Source organism: Polyodon spathula, chromosome 3 (assembly GCF_017654505.1).
Source record: "Polyodon spathula isolate WHYD16114869_AA chromosome 3, ASM1765450v1, whole genome shotgun sequence".
Lineage (NCBI taxonomy): Eukaryota > Metazoa > Chordata > Actinopteri > Acipenseriformes > Polyodontidae > Polyodon > Polyodon spathula.
Window position 1 is genome coordinate 10,268,394 of NC_054536.1, and position 25,083 is coordinate 10,293,476.

A 25,083-nucleotide genomic window follows, 5' to 3' on the forward strand; every position below is an offset into this window, starting at 1 on the left:
CACACACACATACACTTAATTTTATATATATGTATGTATTTATAGTAATTAATCAATAGAATTAATCAAAACAACTAACCAATCCATTCCAATTGTCAATATGAAGAAAGGTGATGGGTCTCTAGTAGCTCACCTTCAGCAAACACTAATGGCCAGGTGGGGCCCTTTCCTCCATTGTTCAGTAGCTTGATGAAATCTGTTGCATTGGCACGGTGGATGAGATGATGGGCTTGACATCTGTAATGTTGGTTGCTTTTTGTTCTTCTGCACTCATGAACGGTAAGTGCCAGTGGTATGACGACAATTAAATAAGGGATTTAAAATTTATATTTAATATTAAATGATTTCATTAGTTAATTAAAGTTTTTTTCAGTTTGATAGACAAAATAAAGTTTTGTATTCACTTAACTGTTCTAGACTATTTCTGGCATCTTCAACAAAAGTCTACAACAGTTTCATGGTTACAAAACGTTATTTAATTAATCAAAACAGAATATTCACGAATAAATACATCAAAGACCTGTGTGTGTATGTATGTACGTATGTGTGTGTGTATATATATATATATATATATATATATATATATATTAGGGATGGGACGAATACAGCGCTTCCAAATAATTTTCCTTTAAGGTCTCACTGAACATTTCAATTGAAAACCGGTTAAACTTTTAAATCACACAATTAGGTTGTGCTGTATGCATAATCTCCAAAGTGCTTTCAATTAAAAACAAATTGTCACCTTTTAATCTGCAGACAGGTGGGTTTTGCGTGGCCAATGCAGATCCACACTATAAACACATAAGCATAACAATAGTGTGACCTCTCAGTGTTCAGTTTTATCTTAGTCACAGATTTGGATTCTGCTGCTCCACAGCTCTATAAGAGGTTATAACCGGTGCCAATCAAAACATACTGAAAAAAAATACATACAAAATAACATACGCGAGAGTACATATTATTTCCCTCACTGAAGATAAAGCTTCACTTTACGACATCGTGTGACTCTTCAACAAGGAGCACAAGAAGACAAAGCACAACAACATTTTCCACTTTCTTCTGACTCCCTATCTCAATACCAAAATGTAGTTTTGTATGTCATGTTACAGCATTGTACAGAAAAGAAGAAAATTAAAAAGAATGTTGCTGAAACAACTGGGATAGCTGTCGTAATACTGGATTTCACATACAGTTCGGTCCTATGCACGTAGTCCTGGTAGTTTTCCTCCATCCTTCATTCTAACTTGGCTGGAGAGACTATCGCTACTCCCAAAAATGGGAAGCTGAAGCGTAACAGTTAATCAAATTTGAAGGAAACACGTTTCCCTTTTTTGTATAAATATAAAGGTATGAAATATGGATACCAGCTGGCCATTTGTATTCGATCTACCTCTCGACCTAATCAGCACACCTTAAATGCAGGTCAAAGACATGTGTCAGTTTGAAAGTAATTCATTCAGACATTTCAGAGGCATTGTTACCACAAATAAAACATGTCATTGGATTGCTTATTAAAATGGAATAGATCTTTAATGAACTATCAAGTGGTTTTGTAATTGCATATCTAGCTGCAGTACAGAACCGTTCTAGGCCCACAATTCCCAGAGCACCTCAACTAACACACAGTACCTGCTTCTAAGGAAAACATCCCTCCCCATTCACATATAGAGGGCCTCGCTGAGATGTATTGTTGCTGTTTAATTTATTTATTTGTTGCTTTATTAGTGCTTTTCATACAAAAGTATCGCAAAGCACTGTACAGTAGATTGCAAAAAGAATTTACATTTACACAATACATTTGTATAAAGGTCCCCAGGCATGTCACACACACAACTGCTACATATTACATAGCATATTTAAATAACAGTACATATATATTTTTAAAAAGCAGCAATTTAAAAATTATATTAAAACCCAGTAAGATAAGAAAGCAGTTTTATAAAAGTATGTTTTCAGTTCTTACTTTAAAAACTGTTCCAGTCCCAGCTTCCCTGTGTTAATGTTGTTGACTCGGGAATAACCAGTAGCCCTACATCTTGTGATTTGGATGACACGGGGTCAGTAACTCCTGCAAACAGCTAGGTGTGAACTAGGTGGGCTTTATAGGTGTACAGCAAAATCTTAAAAACAATTCTATACTGTGTACGGAGGCTAAAACAGATGTAAAGTGTTAATTTTTCCTAGTTGTAGTCAGAATTCTAGCGGCAGTATTTTGAACAAGCTGTAAGCGAGACACCACACCACACGTTAAGAACTTTCCACTTAAGAGCTGGGATTAAATCAAAAAGTAATTTTAGAAAGGCACCTGAAGGCTTAAGTGATGGCTGATATTGACACAGCCTTTTACTAAAGTCCTAAACGTACAAACAAAAAAGAGCAAAATAGTCGTATTGAAGGAATTCACAAAACGTTTCTAATGTAATAACCCAAAGGGTTATTTGCCTGATCTACAAAGGAGTACCACTGGTCTTCAATAAAATGCTGCCAACATTTGTGACAATACTTTTAGTTTAAAAAAGTCCTAGAATGCACATTTGCTTCCAGAGACAAATGCTTAAAAACTGTTAAGAGGTTTAATCAATAAAATATTAAAGGGAGCTGGGGAAATATGTGTTGAAAGAGATTTAAAAAAATATAATCATGAAAGGATTCCTCAATTCACTAGCCTTAATAATCACCTCTGATTCAAATATGGGTTATTTTATTACATATACTTAATGTCATGCAAGTATTTGAGGTGTGTTCTTTATTGTGATAAATTGGTTAATTCTAAGTGTATATTTCCTCCTCGTGCATCATCAGTATTGCATTGAGGCAAGCTAATTGAAAATAATCACGAGTGATTTATTTATTTATTTATTTTCTTCTTGTATCGTGCTTTTGAAGGTCATGGCACAAGAAGAATGATCCGGCAAGTTCAGTCTGGGGTAAAGCTTCAGGAAAAGGGAGGTTTCTTATAATTTGTAATGGGAAATCATCCATGGTGTTCAAGATGCTGGCTTGTAATTAAATGATGCCAGGCCCACCCTTTTAAGAATCCCCACAATACGGTTTTATGCTGTTGAAGACGGAGAGACATTTCCTCCTCTTTGTAATTTTGTTCTACCCCAGTGCTGGACCCATTTTCCATTGCCTGGCCTGATTCCGTTGTAATGCAGGGCCTCCCAGATGACTGTATGCTGATTGGAATGCAAAAATAGAAACAAATTGTTCCCTAAAATGGAATTACAATGTTAAACATGTCCAGTTAGTATTAATAATATTAAACAAAAAATATTTGACACAGAACTAAATTGTGTAACTGTTTTCTTTGTTACTGGCAGCTGTCAGAAAATAACTGATCTATTTAATATTCTCAGTTTAAAGGAAACACAGAAAATTAAAAATTGATAGATATTATCCCACCACAAAACATGATTTACAGAAATGATTTTACTGATTTTACACAGGTCCTTTACTTACTAAATACAGTGCTTATAGAAAGTCTACACACCTTTCAAAATTTTCACCTTTTGTTGCCTTATAGCCTGGAAATAAAATGCTTTTTTTCATATATCGACACATCCTACCCCACAACTTCTAAGTGAAAAAAATATTCTAGAAATTTGCTGAAAATTAATTAAAATAAAAACTGAAATAGCATGGTTGGATAAGTGTCCACCCCCCTTGTAATAGCAATCCTAAATTAGCTCAGGTGTAACCAATCACCTTCAAAATCACACAACAAGTTAAGTGGCCTCTATCTCTGTTAAATTGTAGTGATTCACATGATTTCAGGATAAATTCAGCAGATCCTGTAGGTTCTCTCTGCTGGGTAGTGCATTTCAAAGCTTGAGCATCATGGTGCTTTCAGAAGAACTCTAGGACAAAGTTGTTGAAAGGCACAGATCAAGGGATGGGTATAAAAAAATATCAAAAGGCCTTTAATATCCCTTAGAGCATGGTCAAGACGATTAAGAGGTGGAAAGTGTATGGCACCACCAAGACCCTGCCTAGATCAGGCCGCCCCTCCAAACTGGATGACCGAGCAAGGAGGAGACTGATCAGAGAGGGTACCAAGAGGCCAATGGCAACTTTGCAAGAGCTACTGGCTTTTATGACCAAGACTGGTCAAAGTGTGCATGTGACAACAATATCCCAAGCACTCCACAAATCTGGCCTGTATGATAGGGTGGCAAGAAGGAAGCCATTACTCAAGAAAGCCCACCTTGAATCCTGTTTGAAGTATGCAAAAAAAAACACTCAGGAGATTCTGTAGCCATGTGGCAAAAAGTTTTGTGGTCTGACAAAACTAAAATGGAAATTTTTGGCCTAAAAGCAAAGCGTTATGTTTGGCATAAACCCAACACAGCGCACCACCCAAAGAACACCAACCCTACTGTGAAGCATGGTGGTGGCAGCATCATGTTATGGGGATGTTTCTCATCGGCAGGGACTGGGGCACTTGTCAGGATAGAAGGGAAAATGAATGGAACAAAGTACAGAGAAGTCCTTGAGGAAAACCTGCTGCCCTCTGCAAGAAAGCTGAAACTGGGACAGAAGTTCACCTTTCAGCATGACAACTACTAAAAGCACACAGCCAAAGCTACACTGGAGTTGCTAAGGAACAAAAAGGTAAATGTCCTAGAGTGGCCCAGTCAAAGCCCTGACCTAACTCCAATCGAAAATGTGTGGCATGACTTGAAGATCGCTGTCCATCAATGTTCCCCAAGGAACTTGACAGAGCTTGAACAGTCTTGTAAAGAAGAATAGTCTAATATTGCCAAGTTGGTAGAGACCTATCCCAACAGACTCACAGCTGTAATTTCTGCCAAAGGTGCTTCCACCAAGTATTAACTCAGGGGGTGGAGACTTATCCAATTATGATCTTTCAGTTTTGTATTTTTAATGTATAATTTTTTTCTCAATAAAAACTTTTTTCCCCTTAACAATGTGGGGTATGGTGTATAGATAAGTGGAAACAAAATCATCACTTAAATGCATGAAACTCTGAGGCACTGACACAACAAAATGTGAAAAAAGTTCAAAGGGGGTGTAGACTTTCTATAATACCCTAAATATGCTCCATTTACTACCAATTCTGAATGATGTAGTGTTGTCCTTGGCAGTCCTTAGCCAGAAACCTACAGAGTAAATTGAAGAGAATAGTTCCTACCATGTCATTCCTTATTGGTAGTAAGTGGATCATATTTGGGATACCACTGCATCTGTGGGACATAATGCTCATTAAAATCATTTGCATATATGCATATATATATATATATATATATATATATCTATATATATATATATATATATGCAAATGTAAAGATGAGTCGATTATTTATTCAGCTAAATGAGATTATCAGGCAACAAACTCCCCAACCCCAGGTGTACTACTTTCCTATAAAAAAGAGAACATTTCAGGGTACCATCATAGCTGTGAGATGCCTTTCTCCTTAAAATACTGTGCATATTTTTCAATAGAACATTATCTATTTATATGAGGGATACCAAGCTACTTAGTAAGTAAGGGCTCTGAGAGAAGAGGAATGGGCAATGAAATCCTCACGACCAGTCATTCTGTATCTCATTGGTTGTTTCCATAATTTGTCAGTACTGTATATTTAATCCATGTGAGTTACCATTTCACTTAATGTGTCACTTCACACACACACACTGTGGCTGTTGGTTTGATGGGTTTACATGTACAGTGCTTGTTCCTCATTTTATTCTCAGTGGGTTCTGCATGCTGAAGTCCACTGTGCGCTTTAAAACTGAAGTTCACTAAACCATTTTTCTCCTTCTCACTTAATTACAGAAAGCACTGTTTACATGTAACAGGCCACAACCCCAATATTATAATTCCTTGTTTATTAGCTCATAACCTCTGTGGCTAACTTGTAAAAGAAATCCAATATTTTCAGTCGGACCACTATATATATATATATATTAGGGGTTCACCAATGATCGGTTCCCTATCAGCATGGCACCCCAATATAGGAAAATAATCACAATCAGCTTTCTGCAGTTTGTTATTTTAGCCGATAATTCATGCTTGAATTTCTTCCAGCACAGAACTGAATGTTTGGTTTGGCGCTCTTACCTATGATGCAAGAACACTGAGACAGTCATTTGCTTTGCTTTGCAGTGCTGTGCGTGTGATCAAAATGCAGTCTCAGAAGAGCGTTTTAGAATTTTTACATTAGCTGAAGACAATAGGATAGTGGAGTTGATGCTACATTAAATCCAACGATGAACTGTGAAAAGAATATTATGCTCATGTTTTTTTAATTTTTAATTTTTATTTTTAAGGTTGACTCCTAAGTAACATTGATGATTTAAGTTATTATTATTATTATTATTATTATTATTATTATTATTATTATTATTTATTATTATTACACAATGCACTTCAAAAGGACCTTTTGTAATTTGTGTTGATCTTGCTTAGTCTGCATTCGTTGCGGGTGCATTCAGCGGTATTTTGAATCAGAAATTGATTATTGTGTCATCTTTTGTTAATTAACAAATTCAAGTTTGACTGAATTTTGTAACTGGCAATGTAATATTTTCATGACATCTGTCCATATAATGTTTTCACTTTATCTTATTGTACTTTACCTTACCAATTATGTGCTTTTCATCTGAAGCCTACGTGATTTAACTGTCCATCAACTGACAATAAAAAATAAAGAAAAACAACCCATCAAAATATTAAAGCCAAATTATTTGTAGGAGTATTGAACGCTTTTGTACATGTGCTACTAATTATAGATCTCAGGGCTTATTTTCAGTTTTTAAATTGTTTTTTCATTTTTAAACTGTATATTGGGACAATCTGTTTATGTCAGCAGCTGCCTCCCCCTAGAAAACCATAAAAGATTACACTTAAGAACAGAGGGTTAGCTTTAAACGAATAGCCAAAGACATACTTTCTCATGTTTGAGCTAACACATGTCCACAAATAACCCTACCAAGATTGTTATGAATCACCTGTTTGTTTTCTATAATCAAGGAAATGCATTGGCTTGTGAACTTGAATTAAAATAAGTTGTGGGTACCTACATTTTCTGAAAGTGGTTCTAACAGGGAAAACTGATTTGTATTTTCTGTTTTCACGGAAAAATACCCATAAGAAATGATAATGGCTATAAATGTTACTTCCGTTCTTTTCTGAAGTAAATCACTGGAAAATAATTCTCAGATGCTATACCATCTCTTTCTCACATGATTCTAACAAGTTTTTACTTGTTTGGTGGTTTGGTGCAGACCCCTTGTTTTTATTAAAAATATCAGGGGTGCAGGACAATGCCTGCAGAACATCTTGTCAATGGCACTGAAAAGGTAAAGAAGCTGGTGCTGCACAGCAGTAAATCCTAACTGAAGCCAAGCTGTTTCTCAATATCCTAAACAAAAACACAAACGCACTTGTTAATTAGTACACAACGAGGTACTGTATATCTATCTGCGCTCCCTCCCAGGTTTTGCTTTTTTTTTGTTATTAGTTGATAGAGTTGGAGGAAAGAGATGCAGCTGGTGAAATGGAAATATATAGAGCTGTATTTTTAGATAATCACAGTAGGTACATTGATAACATGAGGAGCTAAAGAGCAGATACACACAGCAGGCAAAACAGAAAGCTAATGAGCTGAAGACCAAACAGATGGTAATGCTTCAGACGTCAGTTCCAAGGGGGGTCCAGGTGATATCTCTGAGATGTGGGAAAGGCAATGATGAAGACGCAATATGTCTCAATATTTTTTATTTCAGATCCTGATGTATATACAGTGCTGAGAAAAAGTTTGTGAACCCCTTAGGATTTTCACATATTTCACTTAGTTCAAACCTAAAATGTTATTAGATCTTAATTAAGTCCTAATAATAGATAAAGATTAAACAAATTACACAACAACATGATACTTTTTCAACATTTATTTATACACAAATGATTCAACATTCAATATCCATATGTGAAAAAGTATGTGAACCTTTAGATTCAGTAGCTGGTGGCAAGCCCTTGAGCAGCAATGACTTCAACTAAGCATTTCCTGTAACTGTTGGTCAGTCTCTTTGGCCCAATTTTGGCCCATTCCTCCTTACAGAACTGCTTCAACTCTGTGACATTTGAGGGATTCCTTGCATGGACTGCTCGCTTCAGGTCCTGCCACAACATTTCGATGGGGATTATTTCCGGACTTTAACTAGGCCATTCTAAAACGCGGAATTTCTTCTTCTGCAGCCATTCCTTTGTAGATCTGCTTGTATGTTTAGGATCATTGTCTTGCTGCATGAGCCACTTTCAGTTCAGCATCAGCTCACAGACGGGTGGCCTGACATTCTCCTCTAGAATCTTCTGATACAATGCAGAATTCATGTTTGTGTCAATGATGGCAAACTGTCCAGGTCCTGAGGCCGCAAAGCAGCCCCAAACCATCACACTCCCACCACCATGCTTGACGGCTGGGATGAGGTTCTTTTGTTCGAACACAGCGTTTGGTTTTCGCCAAACATAATGTTTCTCTTTGAGGCCAAAAAGTTCTACCTTTGACTCGTCTGTCCAGAGAACATTGTTCTAGAAATCTTGTGGATCATCTATGTGCTCTTTGTGGAACTTCAGATGGCCAGCAATATTCTTTTTAGAGAGCAGTGGTTTCCTCCTGGCTGTCCTTCAATGAACACCATTCTTGTTCAGTCTTTTTCTGACAGTTGAGTCATAAACACTCACATTAGCCAAGGCGAGAGTGGCCTGCAGATCCTTGGATGTTAATCTGGGGTTCTTTGTGACTTCCTTGATGATTTTCCAGTTTGTTCTTGGAGCGATTTTGGTAGGACGACCTGCTCCTGGGTAGAGGGACTGTGGTCTTGAACTTTCTCCATTTGTAGGCTGTCTGACAGTGGATTGGTGGAGCCCCAAATCATTACAAATGGTTTTGTAACATTTTCGAGACTGAAGAGCATCAATAGCTGTTTTTCTGAGGTCCTTAGAGATTTATTTTGATCGTGGCATGACCTGTATAGTGAAGACCAAACTCACAAAGTTTCTGATCTTTATATAGGGTGGGGCCTCCCAAACTCACTCCTGAAGATTTACCTAATTATTTAAACACCTGATTCTAATTATCCCCTTAATTGAGCTGATAAAACCAGTGGTTCACTTACTGTTTCAAAGGACACGGATTTGGTTAATATAAACCTTATTGGATGTTTAAGAAAAGACTGGTTTTGATTCAAGAAGGTTATCTAGGTAAAACTATGGAATTTCCACAATTATCATTGGGGTTCACAAACTTTTTCTCGGCACTGTAGATGATATGCAGCTTAGGAAACAAATGCACCCCCCACCCCCCGTATCAATACTGGATTTCAAATAACCTTCAAAATGGCTTTTGTCAGGTTAAAGTGACAAAAGCCAGGCACTGTACAAGGAGTGCACGTACAAGCTGTTCCTTTTCACAGTTCCTGTATTTCTGGTACAGAGGGAAGGCGCTAAAGAGCAACTACATTTATGCTTTATAAAATCATATGTAAATGACAGACGCTAAAAAGGATGTAGAGAGGCATCTTGTATACAGGGTAAGTTTAAGAATACAAGAACACAGTAATACTTTTTAAGCATGGGGTTTTCAAAATGCAATTAGATGTGGTTAACCAATTGAAAGTATTTAACTTCATATATATATATATATATATATATATATATATATATATATATATATATGTGTGGTATAAGGAAACTTAAATTCTGCGCAGGGTTGGTATTAAATTTGCCGACAGACGATAGTGTGTCTCGTAGCATACAATCTGCGCGAAGAGTAAAGGTCAGCACAAAATGAGGTTTTGGACAAAAAGAGGGTTAAACACTCGACACACCATAACAAATCGTACAAGGCTTTTTATTCCCCACAGACTAGGGTCGTAGAAGGGTATTCTGATCTGTCCAAGCTGGTGCTGTTTGTTAGAAATGCTGAAATTGTAGAAACTTCTCTTTTAATTCCTCAGGAAGTTAATGACACATCTTTGAAAATGGCTGTCTCTCTATATCATGGATAATTCGAGATTGTGACAGTAACGTTTTGGTTTGTCTTTTCGCGGCAGTAAAAGTTAGGCATGAAGGCAGGCATGAAGGCAGAGGGAGCTAAGAAACCAGGTTATGATTTTAGGCTGCCACAGAACGCTGACCCTGGTCATGTACAACTGCAGATCTCTATTAGGTGAAGCAAGACTTCCAGAGTTGGAAAAAGTACTTTGAAGAATCAAGTGGGACATCGTAGGACTAAGCGAAGACGGAGGACTACTAGAACTCAACAGTGGTCATCTTCCATTCTACTGAGGCACTACAGTTGGATTAATTGTACACCACAGAATCAAGAATAACGTAGTACTAATTAGTAATTAAACTGACTACATATCTCACCAACAAGAAGCACACAGTACAAGATGTCTCAGCACTAAAAAAAATTAAGAAAGGAAGTGACCACAGACTTGTAAGATGCAAAATACACCTAAACAGAGCACTGGAGTGAAACTCATGATGATGAAATCCAACACAATCGACGTAAAAATGCTCCAGAAGCAAAGCCTGGTGTTTCAACTAAAACTGAAGAATAGATTCAGCGCTCTTCAAGATCTTCAAAAAGACAAAGCAATCGAGGTCAACAAAATCTCTGAGGAAGTGATGCAAGTAATTGCAGACAGGCTTTTGTAGAAGAATCTTGGGGAGGCCTTCAACCAGTAGTGGACTGAAAAAGGCTGAAGATTATATATATATATATATATATATATATATATATATATATATATATATATATATAGATATAGGCACCCACACAGACAACTACCTGAATGTCCAGTGCAAAAATATAAAGGTCCCGCAAATAAAATGTTTTTGCCAGCCGCCCTCTAACCCTTACGGGTTCTTGTCACAGAAAAGTAAACTATGGCCCTATAATTAAGATTTATAAATAAACCAACATTTTTTTTAATTGACTTTTCCTAACCCTCCCTGAGAGTCTTTCCACCACATATTATAGCGCAGCACATTCTGTCTGTGTTATACCTTGAAACAGTCCCACTCCTTTTGCTTTTCTTGACTGAGATATTTCTTGTTGATTTCTTCCTGTGTGAGGGGAAAAGGGAAAAGGTACTGATTAGCTGTTAGTTCTTAGAAAACCACAACTGAAATTGGATGCTTAGACATCCTTTACAATGCTGCTGCCAAGTGCTTTTACTCAGAAATGGTGTAAGTAAAATAGAATCTAATTGTTCAGAGCAAACGTTTAGCAAAAGCTATAATGACAATGTACAGTTGGTGACGTTTTTTCACTTTCATGATCAAACATTCTCTTAATTACTACTTGTAATCTTGTCAACAGAGCAAATGTCATGATGCAAAAGCAATATTTAGACCAACTGTTGCAGGTAATGCATTTAGTATTTGCCTAACGAATATGTTAATTCCAAAAAATATCTTCTCTTTTCTTATCTTTTCAGTTTGATCTGACCATTGCTGTTCCCTTGCTATTGCATATTTTTTGAGGTGCCCTTCAAAATACAGGTGCATTACCAGTACACAGTTACATTGTTACCATTTAATACTGCATTCACTTTTCTGTGATTATAAGAAGATGGAACTGTACACATTAACCATCATGTATTAACCACATTGGGCAAGATTTTCAAAAGTTTGTAAATGATAACTCCAGTGTTAATCAAGAAATAGGTATGTTGCATTGATTTTGGCATTTTCAAGTGGTCGTTATACCTATTTAATTATTAAATAATTGTCTTAATGTGATTTCCGAAATTATGTTGATTTACGAAATAATGTTAATATCTTAACGAGTAGAGCTTCTTGCAATTATTTCTTTTGTTTGTGTCGGAATTTAAAAGCAAATCCATGTTAATTGTCATCATTTATCAAGAGTTAATTTGCACTTGGAAAAGGAGTTTTTTAATTACTGAAAGAGTATATAACTCTTATATAACATTGAAACACACATTTTACAGAGAGAGTGTACAGGACCAGTGTTAATTTCTTACAGACTACCTCAATAATTCAATATTTGTAGTTATGAAAATATTTTAGCTTTTTCTATATTTGTGGTTATGAATGAGATGTATTCACTTATTTTAACCATTTGTAACCTTGTATTGCTAAAATGATATAGTTATTTGCACCCAGTTTAATGTTACTACCAAGAAATTATCAAAGCAACTGTAGCCAATTTCAATTCTGCATACGTCCATATATGACAGCTGACATCTACTGTAGATTATACTTGAATTATACAACTGAAATCTTGGTACAGAAAACGGCATATTAGATATTACAATAAAGTTTCCTGAGGTGATTGCGGATTTGCAATGTGTCCTTGGCTTTTAACAGCTGTGTCTTATCCACACAAGGACGGAGAACAGGCGTACAGGGGCACACAGAGATGCACTAGGAATGTGATCAAGATCATTGTTATGGATTTTGCCTAAACGTATTGTGTAATGTTGTCAGACTTCACCCACACTGAATGTACAATATTGTACATTTTCACACATTTGTATGCATGTAAAATGTTCTTATATTCAGCAAAGAGCACCAGAGAAAATGCAAGATTTGAGGAATTCACCGAACAATTTATAAACAAATTGTGTATTGGGTTAGGGAGTTCTAGTGTAATTTAAAAGCCTAATAAATACCTAATGAAGTGTTACATACATGGTATAGATGTATAATAACTAACTACAAGCACCAATGACACTTGAAACATATAGCCTACAATCGCACATACTAAAATACATACAAAAATGGATGTCGACATAAGAAAATAAATTCCAACCAATATTCATAGATGCCTTAAGGTATTTTGTTCTTTTTAACCAAAAAGAGATTGCAGAATGCACATTGAAAGAGCTGTGTATAGTAAAATGCAGCGAATGAGGGTAAATGACTAATGGGGTTTCTTTTTTAAAAATTTTTTTTATCCATGCCATATGATTTTTACCCACACGCCAGATACCTGTAAATCAGCATTTTATATGTGAAGTATTCTAAATAAATGTATGTTCTGCATAATAGAATGCACAATTTTAAATGAAGTTTACAAATTATACACAAAATAGATATTCCCATAATTCTGCTGCTCACTGGTAAGAGCCGTCTGCCTGTACGCTGGTAGTTTCCATAACAGCAAATTATGCTTCCAATTATTTTTCTTGGTCTCGTTAACATGCATTTTGACTAACGAGTTCCCATTATTTAGTCCTTGAGACAGGAAGTGATATACGAGACCTCTAACAATTAAGCTTTTAACAAGAATGTGTTCATTAATGACCTCATCGACTCAATTTGAAAGCATTAACACATTTAGTTTGACAATCATTTGCTACTAAAGCTCTTGTTATTATACCGCGAAAATCCTGCCCATTGTGTTTTAAGTGCACACATTGAAGAATATAACAGTGTAAGTACAATGTAGCGACACTGTAATTAATGTACCTGTTCTCTTTCTTTGCTATTGTGATACCAAAAAAAAAAAGACCAAATGCCTTTCCAAAATAACTGCAAACGGGTGCTTTTTAAGAAAGGACCTTAATTGATAAAATTAACATTTTTTATATTAAAGTATACAAGCAGCTTTACTCATCAGCTACTTAAAGTGTAGCTCACAAGTTAAAGTTTGCAAACAGGGCCCTCCTGGACTCAAAATTGATTAAAAAAAAAAAAAAAAAAAAAAAAAAACAGAAAATCACCTGGCTGGAAAAGTCATGCAATCTTAATCTTTTTTTTTTATGTTTATTGATTCAAATCTTCAGAAACGTATTCTCTGACAATTATTCTCTGGCTACTCCCTTAGTCATGTCAGGACATGGTTTAGAAGAGACAGTTCCAGCCTTAAAGTTCACTGTGCTTCAATGCCATACCAGTGATCATTACAATGACAAGATAAACCACTGCACACATGTAAAACACGACACTTTTCCAAGAGAAATATCAGGTAAGGAAACTGTTAAAACATAAATATGTAATTTTTGAGCTCTCTGGCGTTTAATATAAAATATGAGCCACAGTGTTGTACCTTATCTTAATCTTTTATTCATTCACTTGGGCAGATTCGCTGCTAAGAAATTCAGGGAATACATATGTCTTACCAAAGTATTAATCTTTTGAACAGATAACTTGCTACCAACACTACTGAAACAGAACTGGAGCTGTATGCATGCTTCATTTGATAATAAATATGTTCTTAGACCCATCAGTTCCTTCAGAGGTCAATAAGAATTATAGCACCGCAGGAATAAATCAATGGGTTTTGAAAACATGAAATCTAAGCGACTGAAGACTGCTAACAATATCACCACTGCTTCATTTCCTAAACCTTTCAATTCAAATGAGACACATTCCCAGATACCAGTAATTGAAAAAGCTAAAGTGATTCCACTTTATGAAACAAGAGTTTCACTGTTATTAATCATGTGTGAATTCTTGCCTGGCTCAATTTGCACGTTTCCACCAGCACCATAAAAATAGTGTGTAAAACTCAATCTCCTTCCATTGCCAACCCAGGGCTGCTCCATTCTGCAACCAGACTTCATACAACTGCTTACACACATCTTTCATATACTGTACATTGCTATGTAATGTTGAGGTTTGAAATTACTGCACCTTTAAAACTTTTCTCCCCCAAACATCAGATCTGCATTTAACCTCATCACCAATCCTCCAGACAGAAGCTCATTATCTGAATTTAAATTGAATTATATTTCTTATCAGCCTTGCTAGATGTCACTCATATCAGTCAAAACTTCTTACGGCAATTACTGTACTGTTATGCTTGCACTGACATATATGATCGTTGTTAAGGTCCAACGCAATTATGTTCAATCCCAGCCTGGCTGCATTCAGTATTAAAGCCAGGGGGTTCACAGGCACTCTCCCTGAGCCAGACAGATTGTGATATTAAAGACAGACATTTCTTTTTAATGTCTCAGTACTTCATAAATACCGCAGAACCTGTCATATCCAATTTAATTTGTTCCAGGGGTCAGTTGGATATGTAAAAATATAATATCTCAGAGGGAGTCCTTATTCTACATTGTAGTTGCTTTATTAATGTCGGGGCATTACAAATTAAGTATGTCAGGTACATCAGTTTGTCTAAAACAGCAAAGCATGGTACTGCATGTATACTATAGAAAGAAAACCTGTGAGAATGATTACAAAGCAAAGCACCTGTAATACAGTATTGGCAATTTACAAAACAGCCTTTCAAAACCAGCTCTTGCCGTGCTTTCTCAGGCCTGCCAAACTAATCCGACAGTTCTTTTTGTATCAGTGGGTGTTAACCCGAGACAGAAACAACAAGAAAGTGTGCACACAAACACAAACTGGCTTTGTAGGTCGGCAAAAAAAATCTTGTTTTAGCTGTTTAATGGTACAGTGATTGTATTAATCCTTTGTTTTATTTTATTATTTTCCTCCTGATTTTCTCCCAGTTTGAAATGCCTAATCGCTTTTCCCCTCACCTTAGCAATTCCACACATGGCTCAGGAGACCCGAAGGTTCAGTGGGTGTCCTCTGATCCAATGACAAAGCCAGCTTCCTTTTTCATCCAGGACCTCGAAAGCAGATCTCAGCGAGCTACTGACCTCTGGAATACAAAGGTCAGCCCTGCAGGTGTCTGCTCTGAGCTCACAGGGCTCACTGTAGAGTGATGAAGAGAAACAGTCCCTGCCGGTTTTACCTCCCTAACCCATGGGAGCACCCGAGCAAAGACCGCCCTACTTCGCACAGCTAGGACGTGAACCTGCACTGTATGACTCACTCTGTGCACCATGCTGCTGCACTTCTACCAGGTGATCCACGCTGGGACCCCATCCCTTGTTTTATTTTATTTACCATGGTTAAACTGGGTAGTTATGTGACGTGACAGCATGTAAAAAGTGAAGCTTAATTCCCCAAAGCACCTTATTTTATGTATCTACAACTGAATCCATTCTGTCTTGGTAAAAGCTGAAGTTACTGATTTAAATTCATAATAAAATGTGTATTGATCAGTTTCCATCAATTGGTAGCAGCATGTGCAAATGACACCTGTCATAGGTCAATCGGCTTATAGAGGTTCCATACCTTATAGGATCGGATATGATAGGTTCTACTGTAAATAATTTCAAAAGAGAAATATCTAAGGGCTTAAACTCATTAATCACCAATCTGTTGACCCAACACACTTTGATCTTCAAATGTATCTTTAACAGCTGTATTGAAAATGAACAGGGCAGCTTTTTTGCCATGTTACAATAAATATTGAAAATATATTGAAAACAGTCAAAGGTAAAACCAAGTAAAGTAATTATTACAAGCTTTCTACAGACTGGATTGACAACAAATCTGCCAATTCGAAAATGAAAAAAAAAAAAAATCATAAGAATGAATTTAAAAGCGTAACCAAATATCAGTCACTCAAAACACTGATGATTGGTTAATGCAATGTGTCAGGAAGACATACCTCTTTGAATTATTAACCTATCATGGATGGCTTCGGGGATATAGGGGTTGGAATAAGTGATGCTCATTCAAGTTTAACTGGCCCGCCGCGGCACTGTGCACTTGCTCCAGTGAGAGATGGGGTTTAACAGACACATACTGTACAACCAAGCTGGTGATTTGCTATTTGAACAAAACAATGCAGCACACATTCACTTTTTTTATTGAAATTAGGATGTTATTTTGTTATAATCATTTTTAGTTAGTTAGTCATTGAAAATCACTATCTCAATAACCATTAAAAGGCAGTCAAAGTTTTTGTGTCAGGCATCTTTAAATTAGGTTAAAACTGATCAATAAAATCCATTTAGATTTTTTTCTGTTTAAATCTAAAAAGTACGATGGGCCTGTTGTACACTACTGTAAATTCAGATTGATATTTCCACTATTTTCTGTTTTCACTACTTTCCGTTTTCTGTTTAGTTTGCTAAACAGTTTTGCCCATTCCTAACTAGTTGCAAGAAAACTATTGCCAATGGAGAAACAGCTGTTGATAAAACCAAATATTCTGTTCCTACATTTCTGTGACAATTTCAGAAGGAAAACAATCTTTTAAAACATGCAGAACACCATTTTTTCTTGATTTAATCTTTCAGGCCTAGAAACTAAACAACAACCTTCTTCATAGAAATAGGGCCATTTTCACAAGATCAATGGCTATTTACGTTGGATAAACAGTACTTTCCATCAAACTGGTACAGCGCTATGGGAAAGTAATCTTTCTTAATGTGGAAGGCAACATGGAAGCTAATCAACAAGAGAAAAGGGCATTAACTCAACCGATTTCCACCGCTTCACAAATTAGAAAACATGGCTTGACTCATTATAACACCATGGGAAGTGGGCATACAACAACAGCATTGAATTCCACCCTTAGGGGATATCGGTTGTACAAATAAACACCATTTCTTACTTTAATGCTGTGTACTTTGCATTAAAACTACAATAATCCAATAATTGAAATATTTCCCACCTAAATAAAGTTCATTTCAGACAAAAGATCTTTATGAGTTTGCTTTTTGTGTTGTTGCTTGTTTGTTTTTTCCCCAGCGATGTTATTTATGCTATACTTATAACAAACCTGAGTTAACTCCTGAAATTTTGGTTGTGCTGTTTGAAGCATAAGAGCCTGTGTCACGGAATCAAGACCTGTTAAAAATTCAAAAGAAAAACAGCCAAGTTTATTCCTGTATGGTTAATCAGTGTAAAACGCAGCCCTGCCGATCTGTATTCAGGGAAACTGAATTATGATTGGACAGTCAACAAATGTTATCTAATATAACCTGTTGTGTTTTTTGGTAATTACATATTTCTGTTACATGATTGCTATATATATCTATATATATATATATAATATATATATATATCTATATATATCTATATATATATAATGATACATAACTGGTTTATAATATTATATTTTATCAACAATATAAGCCAGAACAGGTACAGAAATGTTTTCACTATTTGTATTCAGCAAACCAAATTATATTACATGCCAATACAAATGGAGACCAGTGCTTTCTAATGGGTTTACACATTATCAAAATGCCCAGAGCAGCAATCAAAAGGACTGAATCATCAACATTGGGCACTCTAATGATTTTACTATGTGCACAAGCTGTAGGATAACGTTTCTTTTACATCTTAAGTACATTTAAATTCAATAACCGACAGCCAGCAGCAGAAGTTATAACTCACTAACTGAGTGGGTTGATAAAAGAGTGGATAAATAATTGATTGCTAATGGAATTAACTAGAAAGTCTAACTTGAAACTCATAGTTGCAACATAAAAAAAAAACTTACTTTGTAAAGCAGAAGGAAGGATGACTCCTAATTCAACTTCTGTTTCTGTGACGATGGTGCAGGTGGAAGGCTGGTTGAGAAGAATGCTCACCTCCCCGAATGATTCCTTTTCTATAAGCTTGCATATAATGACATGCTTTACCCGGATACCCTGGGTCACAAAAATATTAATGATGCATTACCCAAAAGATGACAACAGTTAGACAAGATCTAATTCATAACACTACCAACAAGCAGACATGGCAACAGACTTAGGTGACACCGTACTGCAAAGGAGTAATTATCAAGATGCCTGTATCCTTGTAACATGTAAATAACTGTAAATACATACTGTACATGGGGGGGGGGGGGGGGAGGCATGACAAAGAGTATTTGAGAGTATTTGCTGAAATCTGTTTAAAAACAGATCATTGAAAAATACTTTAAGTTGCATTTAGTTACAAATAAAGATGTTTTTTGGTGTAGTGATATATTTTTTTTAATATTTTTTTATTTGTTTTTGTGATGCAGTTACAAACATTGTAAGGGCATTGTGACAGAAATATAATGAGTTGTGAGGGCGCGAAGTAGCGAAAGGGGAAATCTTTGGACAGGCTGGCCTGACAGTTCGTTTTCTGGGTCGGGAAGTCAGTCAGCCTGGAAGAAGGCAAGACTCCGGTGCAGGAACGTATTGACCTGGAAGGTAAACGAGGTAGCAGCTGCAGGCAACAGAGTCAGCTGCAATCGCTTACCAAGGAGTCATGCATAATAGCATAACGGGGCCGGAGAATTGTAAATCTTTTCCTTCACTTGGTTTATATTGAGAAACTAGAAGGACCACGGGAGACGCAGAGAAAGCATTGTAAAAGTATTTAGTGAGTATTTGTTTGTTTTTCGTGTTGTTAGCAACTGTCTTGTTTGTTAAATCACCAGACGGCTAAACATGATTCCGGAGCTGTCGCCACAGGCCAGCACAAAACCGAATCAACACTGCACTACAGTCACAGTTAACATTGTTATCACCACTTGTTCACAAATATAGCAAGTATTATATTGTACTTCACCTCAAACACTGAGAGCACTCACTTTGGACTTGTGATCGTGTGTGTGTCTAATGGTGTGTGTGTTTAGTACTGTGCTTATTGTTTACGGGACTGCAACCCTTTTCTCTACTGTGTAATACACATTGTTGTGTATTGCCAGCTCATTATTATTTGCTGGCTGGTCATCAGACCATTGGATTAATAACCATTAAACAAACCATTTCACCCATACTTTGTTGTCTGTTTGTTCTTGGGATTACTGCACTAGCACCACACCTGCTATACACCTGCTACTAATTGTCACTTTGCCACAGGCATATACTAGAGATTATAGCTCTCTAGCTCAGCCAATCAGAGTGCAGAGAATCTTATCATTGAGGTATCGCTGAAATGAATCCCCTGTTAGATTATACAATAACCTTGGCAGTTTACCTTGTCTGTTCAGTCCTGACAGTGAACTACACTGTAAAGTCCTATAATGGTTATGGAATCATTGGTTATGGAATTCGCCTTTCGCTTGACATTTAAACAAAAGTCAGGAATATAAGACATTAAATTCATTCAGTATGTCGCAAAAATCATTCCCATTTTACTTTAATTCATTTGACAAGGGCAGGGCAATAATGCTTTTCATCCAGTGAGAATTATTTTGTTATCTAAGGATGAAGGATTCTAAAAAATCCATTAAAATACTATTTATCTGACAGACATTTCTTCTCAGATAAGTTCTAGATGACCAACTTGAAACACAAAAAAACACCAATTATAAAAACTGTAGCATTAAGTCTGAGCTTTAACATGTGAAAAAAAAGTATGCTTGCTGTGTATACCAAATCGAGGTTTGGAGGAAGAATGTTTGAGGGTCAGTTAACAACACTGAATGGATAGCTAATTATACCTATAATAGTTATGACTGCTTGTGTGTAATATATAAAATAACAACATCACTTTTTGGGGGCTTTGTAACAGGTGTTATTTTGGGCCTGAATTAGCTAAGCTATGCTGCAATAACTGTGTCATATTTTTCTTTTGATGTAGTTTTCAAGAAAATAACACATTTGAAGTCTTGGGTTGACTAACCTTTACAGAAAGGGCTTCTTTAACAAGTCATTCTTTTTTTTTTATCCCTTTGAATCCCAGCCACCTTAAAAGTAGTGGTACTCCAAAACAATATCCATTTACAATGTCTGACAAACACATGTATCTGCCATTATGCAACAGTGGAACTGGCTGTGCCACTCACTACTGCAGGGATTCCATGCCAATATTTCTTATGATATACTAGCAAGGTCCACAAGGTCTTGGTCGCTCATCCAGTCAAGTGGGTTTATTTCCTTGTACACTCAACCAGCTCAGAAGTTATCGCTTAATTACATGGCATCTCACTGCCATTCCCTTTCATTGGGATCCCAACACGGCATTTTACAATGCAGATAAACATGCATCACAAAGGGTCCATAGCAACCGCAGCTGTTGCCATGCCAGAGCACTGATCTGGCAGGTCCGACACAGAGCAGAATCAGTGCGTAACTAAAGTGCGTAAAAAAAAATGACATTTTAAAAAATCAAGGGAAAAAAGAAAAAGTCATATAACAACATAAAGCGGTCTCACTCCCTTGTATAACATCCTTATCTTTGTTTTGGATTTTATCCACTCGTTAGGCTTTAATCTCCTTGTACACTCAAAGCGCCCTTTGTTGAATGTTCTCTACAGTGGTCTCGACAGTTAGCATTGTAGAAACCGATTTCGCGGAGTAAAATTAAAAACAAAACACCCCATCCAGTCATTCTGCATTGGTATTACATTTATAACATTTTGTTCAAATCGTTAGCTTTTTTAGATGACAGAATGATTATCTGATCAGGAAGAAAAAAAAATTGACAAGGGGTCTAAGTGGGCTTAATAGACAATTCACAGGGCGGAGCTATGGCCCCTGATAGTGTTTATTGACAGAGTTAGTAAACATATACACATGGAGAGAGGGGTTCCGCCTCTTCAAGGCCCAACATTTACTTGATCGATAGGCACGATAAACAGGAATGGGGCCACCGTCTTTGAGGTGACCCGACATATGAGAGGGGCACCGTCGCTGAGGTTACCCGACATACGAAGAGGCTCGCAAACTGGAAAGGAAAACATGAGTTGGTGTTGTTAACACAAAAGAGGTTCCGGCTCTTCCTGACCCAACATATGGGAAAACCCGGTGGGTAGCGCGAAGGATGAAATAGAAATGGTGGAAATGACAAATGACTGCTTCCTAACACAATTTGTGAAGGCACCGACTAGAGGGGAGGCATGCCTTGATTTAGTCTTTTCAAATAACGAAGATAGAATAACTAAAACAGAGGTCAGAGAACCACTGGCAAACTCAGACCACAACATGGTCTCATTTGAAGTGTTTTTTTAAATCCCCAAAAGTAATGACTAAAGCTAAGGTTTACAATTTTAGAAAAGCAAACTATGAAGGTATGAAACAGAGACTAACAGAAGTAGATTGGAGTAAAATAGAGAAAACACCCACAGAAGAAGGATGGTTGTTCTTCAAAAATGTAGTACTAGAGGCGCAAAACAATTATATCCCTAAAGTAGACAAATCTAAATGTAAAACTAAATTGCCAAAATGGTTTAATAGATCAATTAAAAAAAATATTCAGCGAAAAAAGGCACTTTACAGAGCATTAAAAAAGGACCAAAAAGAAAGTACGCAGAAAGAGTACACAGAACTGCAAACGCAAGTCAAAAAGGAAGTTAGAAAGGCCAAGAGAGAAATAGAAATGAACATTGCTAAGGGAGCTAAAACCAATTCCAAAATGTTTTTCCAATATTACAACAGCAAGAGAACATTCAAAGAGGAGATTAAATGTTTAAGAGATACAAATGGCAAAATCGTAGAGGAAGAAAAAAAAATAGCAAATATGTTAAATGATTACTTTTCACAAGTTTTTACAAAGGAAGATACTGACAACATGCCCCACATGTCATCCAGTTCCTATCCAGTTTTAAATAACTTTAGCATAACTGAGGCAGAAGTGTTAAAGGGACTAGGAGCTCTTAAAATAAACAAATCCCCTGGGCCGGATGAGATCCTCCCAGTAGTACTCAAAGAAATGAAAGAAGTAATTTACAAACCGCTAACCAAGATCATGCAGCAGTCTCTTGACACAGGGGTGGTACCGACAGACTGGAAAATTGCAAACGTAATACCGATCCACAAAAAGGGAAACAAAACTGAACCAGGTAACTACAGACCAGTAAGCCTGACTTCTATTATATGCAAACTTATGGAAACTATAATAAGATCCAAAATGGAAAATTACCTATATGGTAACAGGGTACTGGGAGACAGTCAACATGGTTTTAGGAAAGGGAGATCGTGCCTAACTAACTTGCTTGATTTTTTTGAGGATGCAACATCGATAATGGATAATTGCAAAGCATATGACATGGTTTATTTAGATTTCCAGAAAGCTTTTGACAAAGTCCCGCACAAAAGATTAATTCTCAAACTGAACGCAGTTGGGATTCAAGGAAACACATGTACATGGATTAGGGAGTGGTTAACATGTAGAAAACAGAAAGTACTGATTAGAGGAAAAACCTCAGAATGGAGTGTGGTAACCAGTGGTGTACCACAGGGATCAGTATTAGGTCCTCTGCTATTCCTAATCTACATTAATGATTTAGATTCTGGTATAGTAAGCAAACTTGTTAAATTTGCAGACGACACAAAAGTAGGAGGAGTGGCAAACACTGTTGCAGCAGCAAAGGTCATTCAAAATGATCTAGACAAGATTCAGAACTGGGCAGACACATGGCAAATGACATTTAATAGAGAAAAGTGTAAGGTACTGCACGCAGGAAATAAAAATGTACATTATAAATATCATATGGGAGATATTGAAATTGGAGAAGGAATCTATGAAAAAGACCTAGGAGTTTTTGTTGACTCAGAAATGTCTTCATCTAGACAATGTGGGGAACCTATAAAAAAGGCTAACAAGATGCTCGGATACATTGTGAAAAGTGTTGAATTTAAATCAAGGGAAGTAATGTTAAAACTGTACAATGCACTAGTAAGACCTCATCTTGAATATTGTGTTCAGTTCTGGTCACCTCGCTATAAAAAAGATATTACTGCTATAGAAAGAGTGCAAAGAAGAGCGACCAGAATTATTCCGGGCTTAAAAGGCATGTCATATGCAGCCAGGCTAAAAGAATTGAATCTGTTCAGTCTTGAACAAAGAAGACTACGTGGCGACCTAATTCAAGCATTCAAAATTCTAAAAGGTATTGACAGTGTCGACCCAAGGGACTTTTTCAGCCTGAAAAAAAAAACAAGGACCAGGGGTCACAAATGGAGTTTAGAAAAAGGGGCATTCAGAACAGAAAATAGGAGACACTTTTTTACACAGAGAATTGTGAGGGTCTGGAATCAACTCCCCAGTAATGTTGTTGAAGCTGACACCCTGGGATCCTTCAAGAAGCTGCTTGATGAGATTTTGGGATCAATAAGCTACTAACAACCAAACGAGCAAGATGGGCCGAATGGCCTCCTCTCGTTTGTAAACTTTCTTATGTTCTTATGTTCTTATATACAGTAGGGGGGGTTCCGTCGCTGAGAAGACCCGACAAACAGGAGGGGGGCCACCGTCTTTGAGGTGACCCGATATACCAAGAGGGGCACCGTCTCTGAGGTTACCCGACATACGAAGAGGCTCGCGAACCGGAAAGAAAACATAAAGTTAGTATTTGTTAAAACATATAATGCGTGGTGTTCCGCCTCTTCAAAGCCCAACATAATAGAAGGGTGTTCCGTCGTTGAGGAGACCCGACAAACAGGAGAGGGGCCACCGTCTTTGAGGAGACCCGACAAACACGAGGGATGCCACCGCTTGGGGACCCTCACATAGAGGCATCAGACCTGAAAGAAGAATTCCAAAAGAAACATACATGCAGATGGAAGGGTTTGGCCAGGGGTCCCCTCTGACTCATGGAGAACCCTCCTCTATGAGGTAAATGAAGCGGAGCTTAACAAAGGGTTGGAGAAAGTGGAATCACTAACCCCCCAAAAGATGGACCCCCGGCTCCCCGCTGACGCAACGTCAAGAAGAAAAAGAGAGAACCTCCAATGCATAAGAAAGAAGAAAAGAGAAAACATTTAGACGAAAGAACACAAACACTTAACGTGACAAAGCGGTTAGTATACTGTACCCTAATGACTATGTGAAGACCCTCTGCACAGTGGAAAGAAAAAAACCCTTTCTTTTAATTTCATTTCTTAGGGGGAAATCTTTGGTGGCTCAGGCAGAAAGGTCGTCCCCACTCCGGACATACTAGCAATGGACTGATGTGCGGAGGATATTTCAGATGATGAAGAACGAATATAAGTTTCGACTACGGATGAAGTCCAGCGCCCCATATTTTTAATTAAATGCTGGTTAATGTTGGCTTTTGCAGCTGAAGTAGCTGCTCATATTCTAAATGAATGAGGAGTGTAGAATTGCGAAGGAAGACCTGCTCTGGACACCACGGTGGAAAGGTGTGATGAAAACCAATGCCTTGATACAATGGACCGGCTTGAATTGATACACAAAGGGTCAGAGGATGAAATGGCTTTGTGTTCTGCAATGTACTTCAACGTGGAAGTGAAGGCACACAGAGGAGAGCTGATCTTAGAAAGCTGAATACATTGTCCTTGCCGCAGATGATCTGTTTTTGAAATGCATGAAATGAG

General features: G+C 37.1%; 1 protein-coding gene across 1 annotated transcript in view; it reads right to left on the bottom strand.

Moving 5' to 3' along the window:
* Window positions 1-1,859: 1,859 nt before the first annotated feature.
* The window catches only part of cnbd1 (cyclic nucleotide binding domain containing 1), a 72,968-nt gene continuing 49,744 nt past the window's right edge, over window positions 1,860-25,083 (bottom strand). The window contains exons 10-13 of the mRNA XM_041240008.1: window positions 18,327-18,477; window positions 17,601-17,668; window positions 11,039-11,098; window positions 1,860-3,179 (exon numbers count right to left, since the gene is read on the bottom strand). Of these exons, the coding sequence (XP_041095942.1) occupies window positions 3,054-3,179; window positions 11,039-11,098; window positions 17,601-17,668; window positions 18,327-18,477 (405 nt within the window). The 3' untranslated portion in view covers window positions 1,860-3,053. The remainder of the gene's footprint in view (window positions 3,180-11,038; window positions 11,099-17,600; window positions 17,669-18,326; window positions 18,478-25,083) is intronic.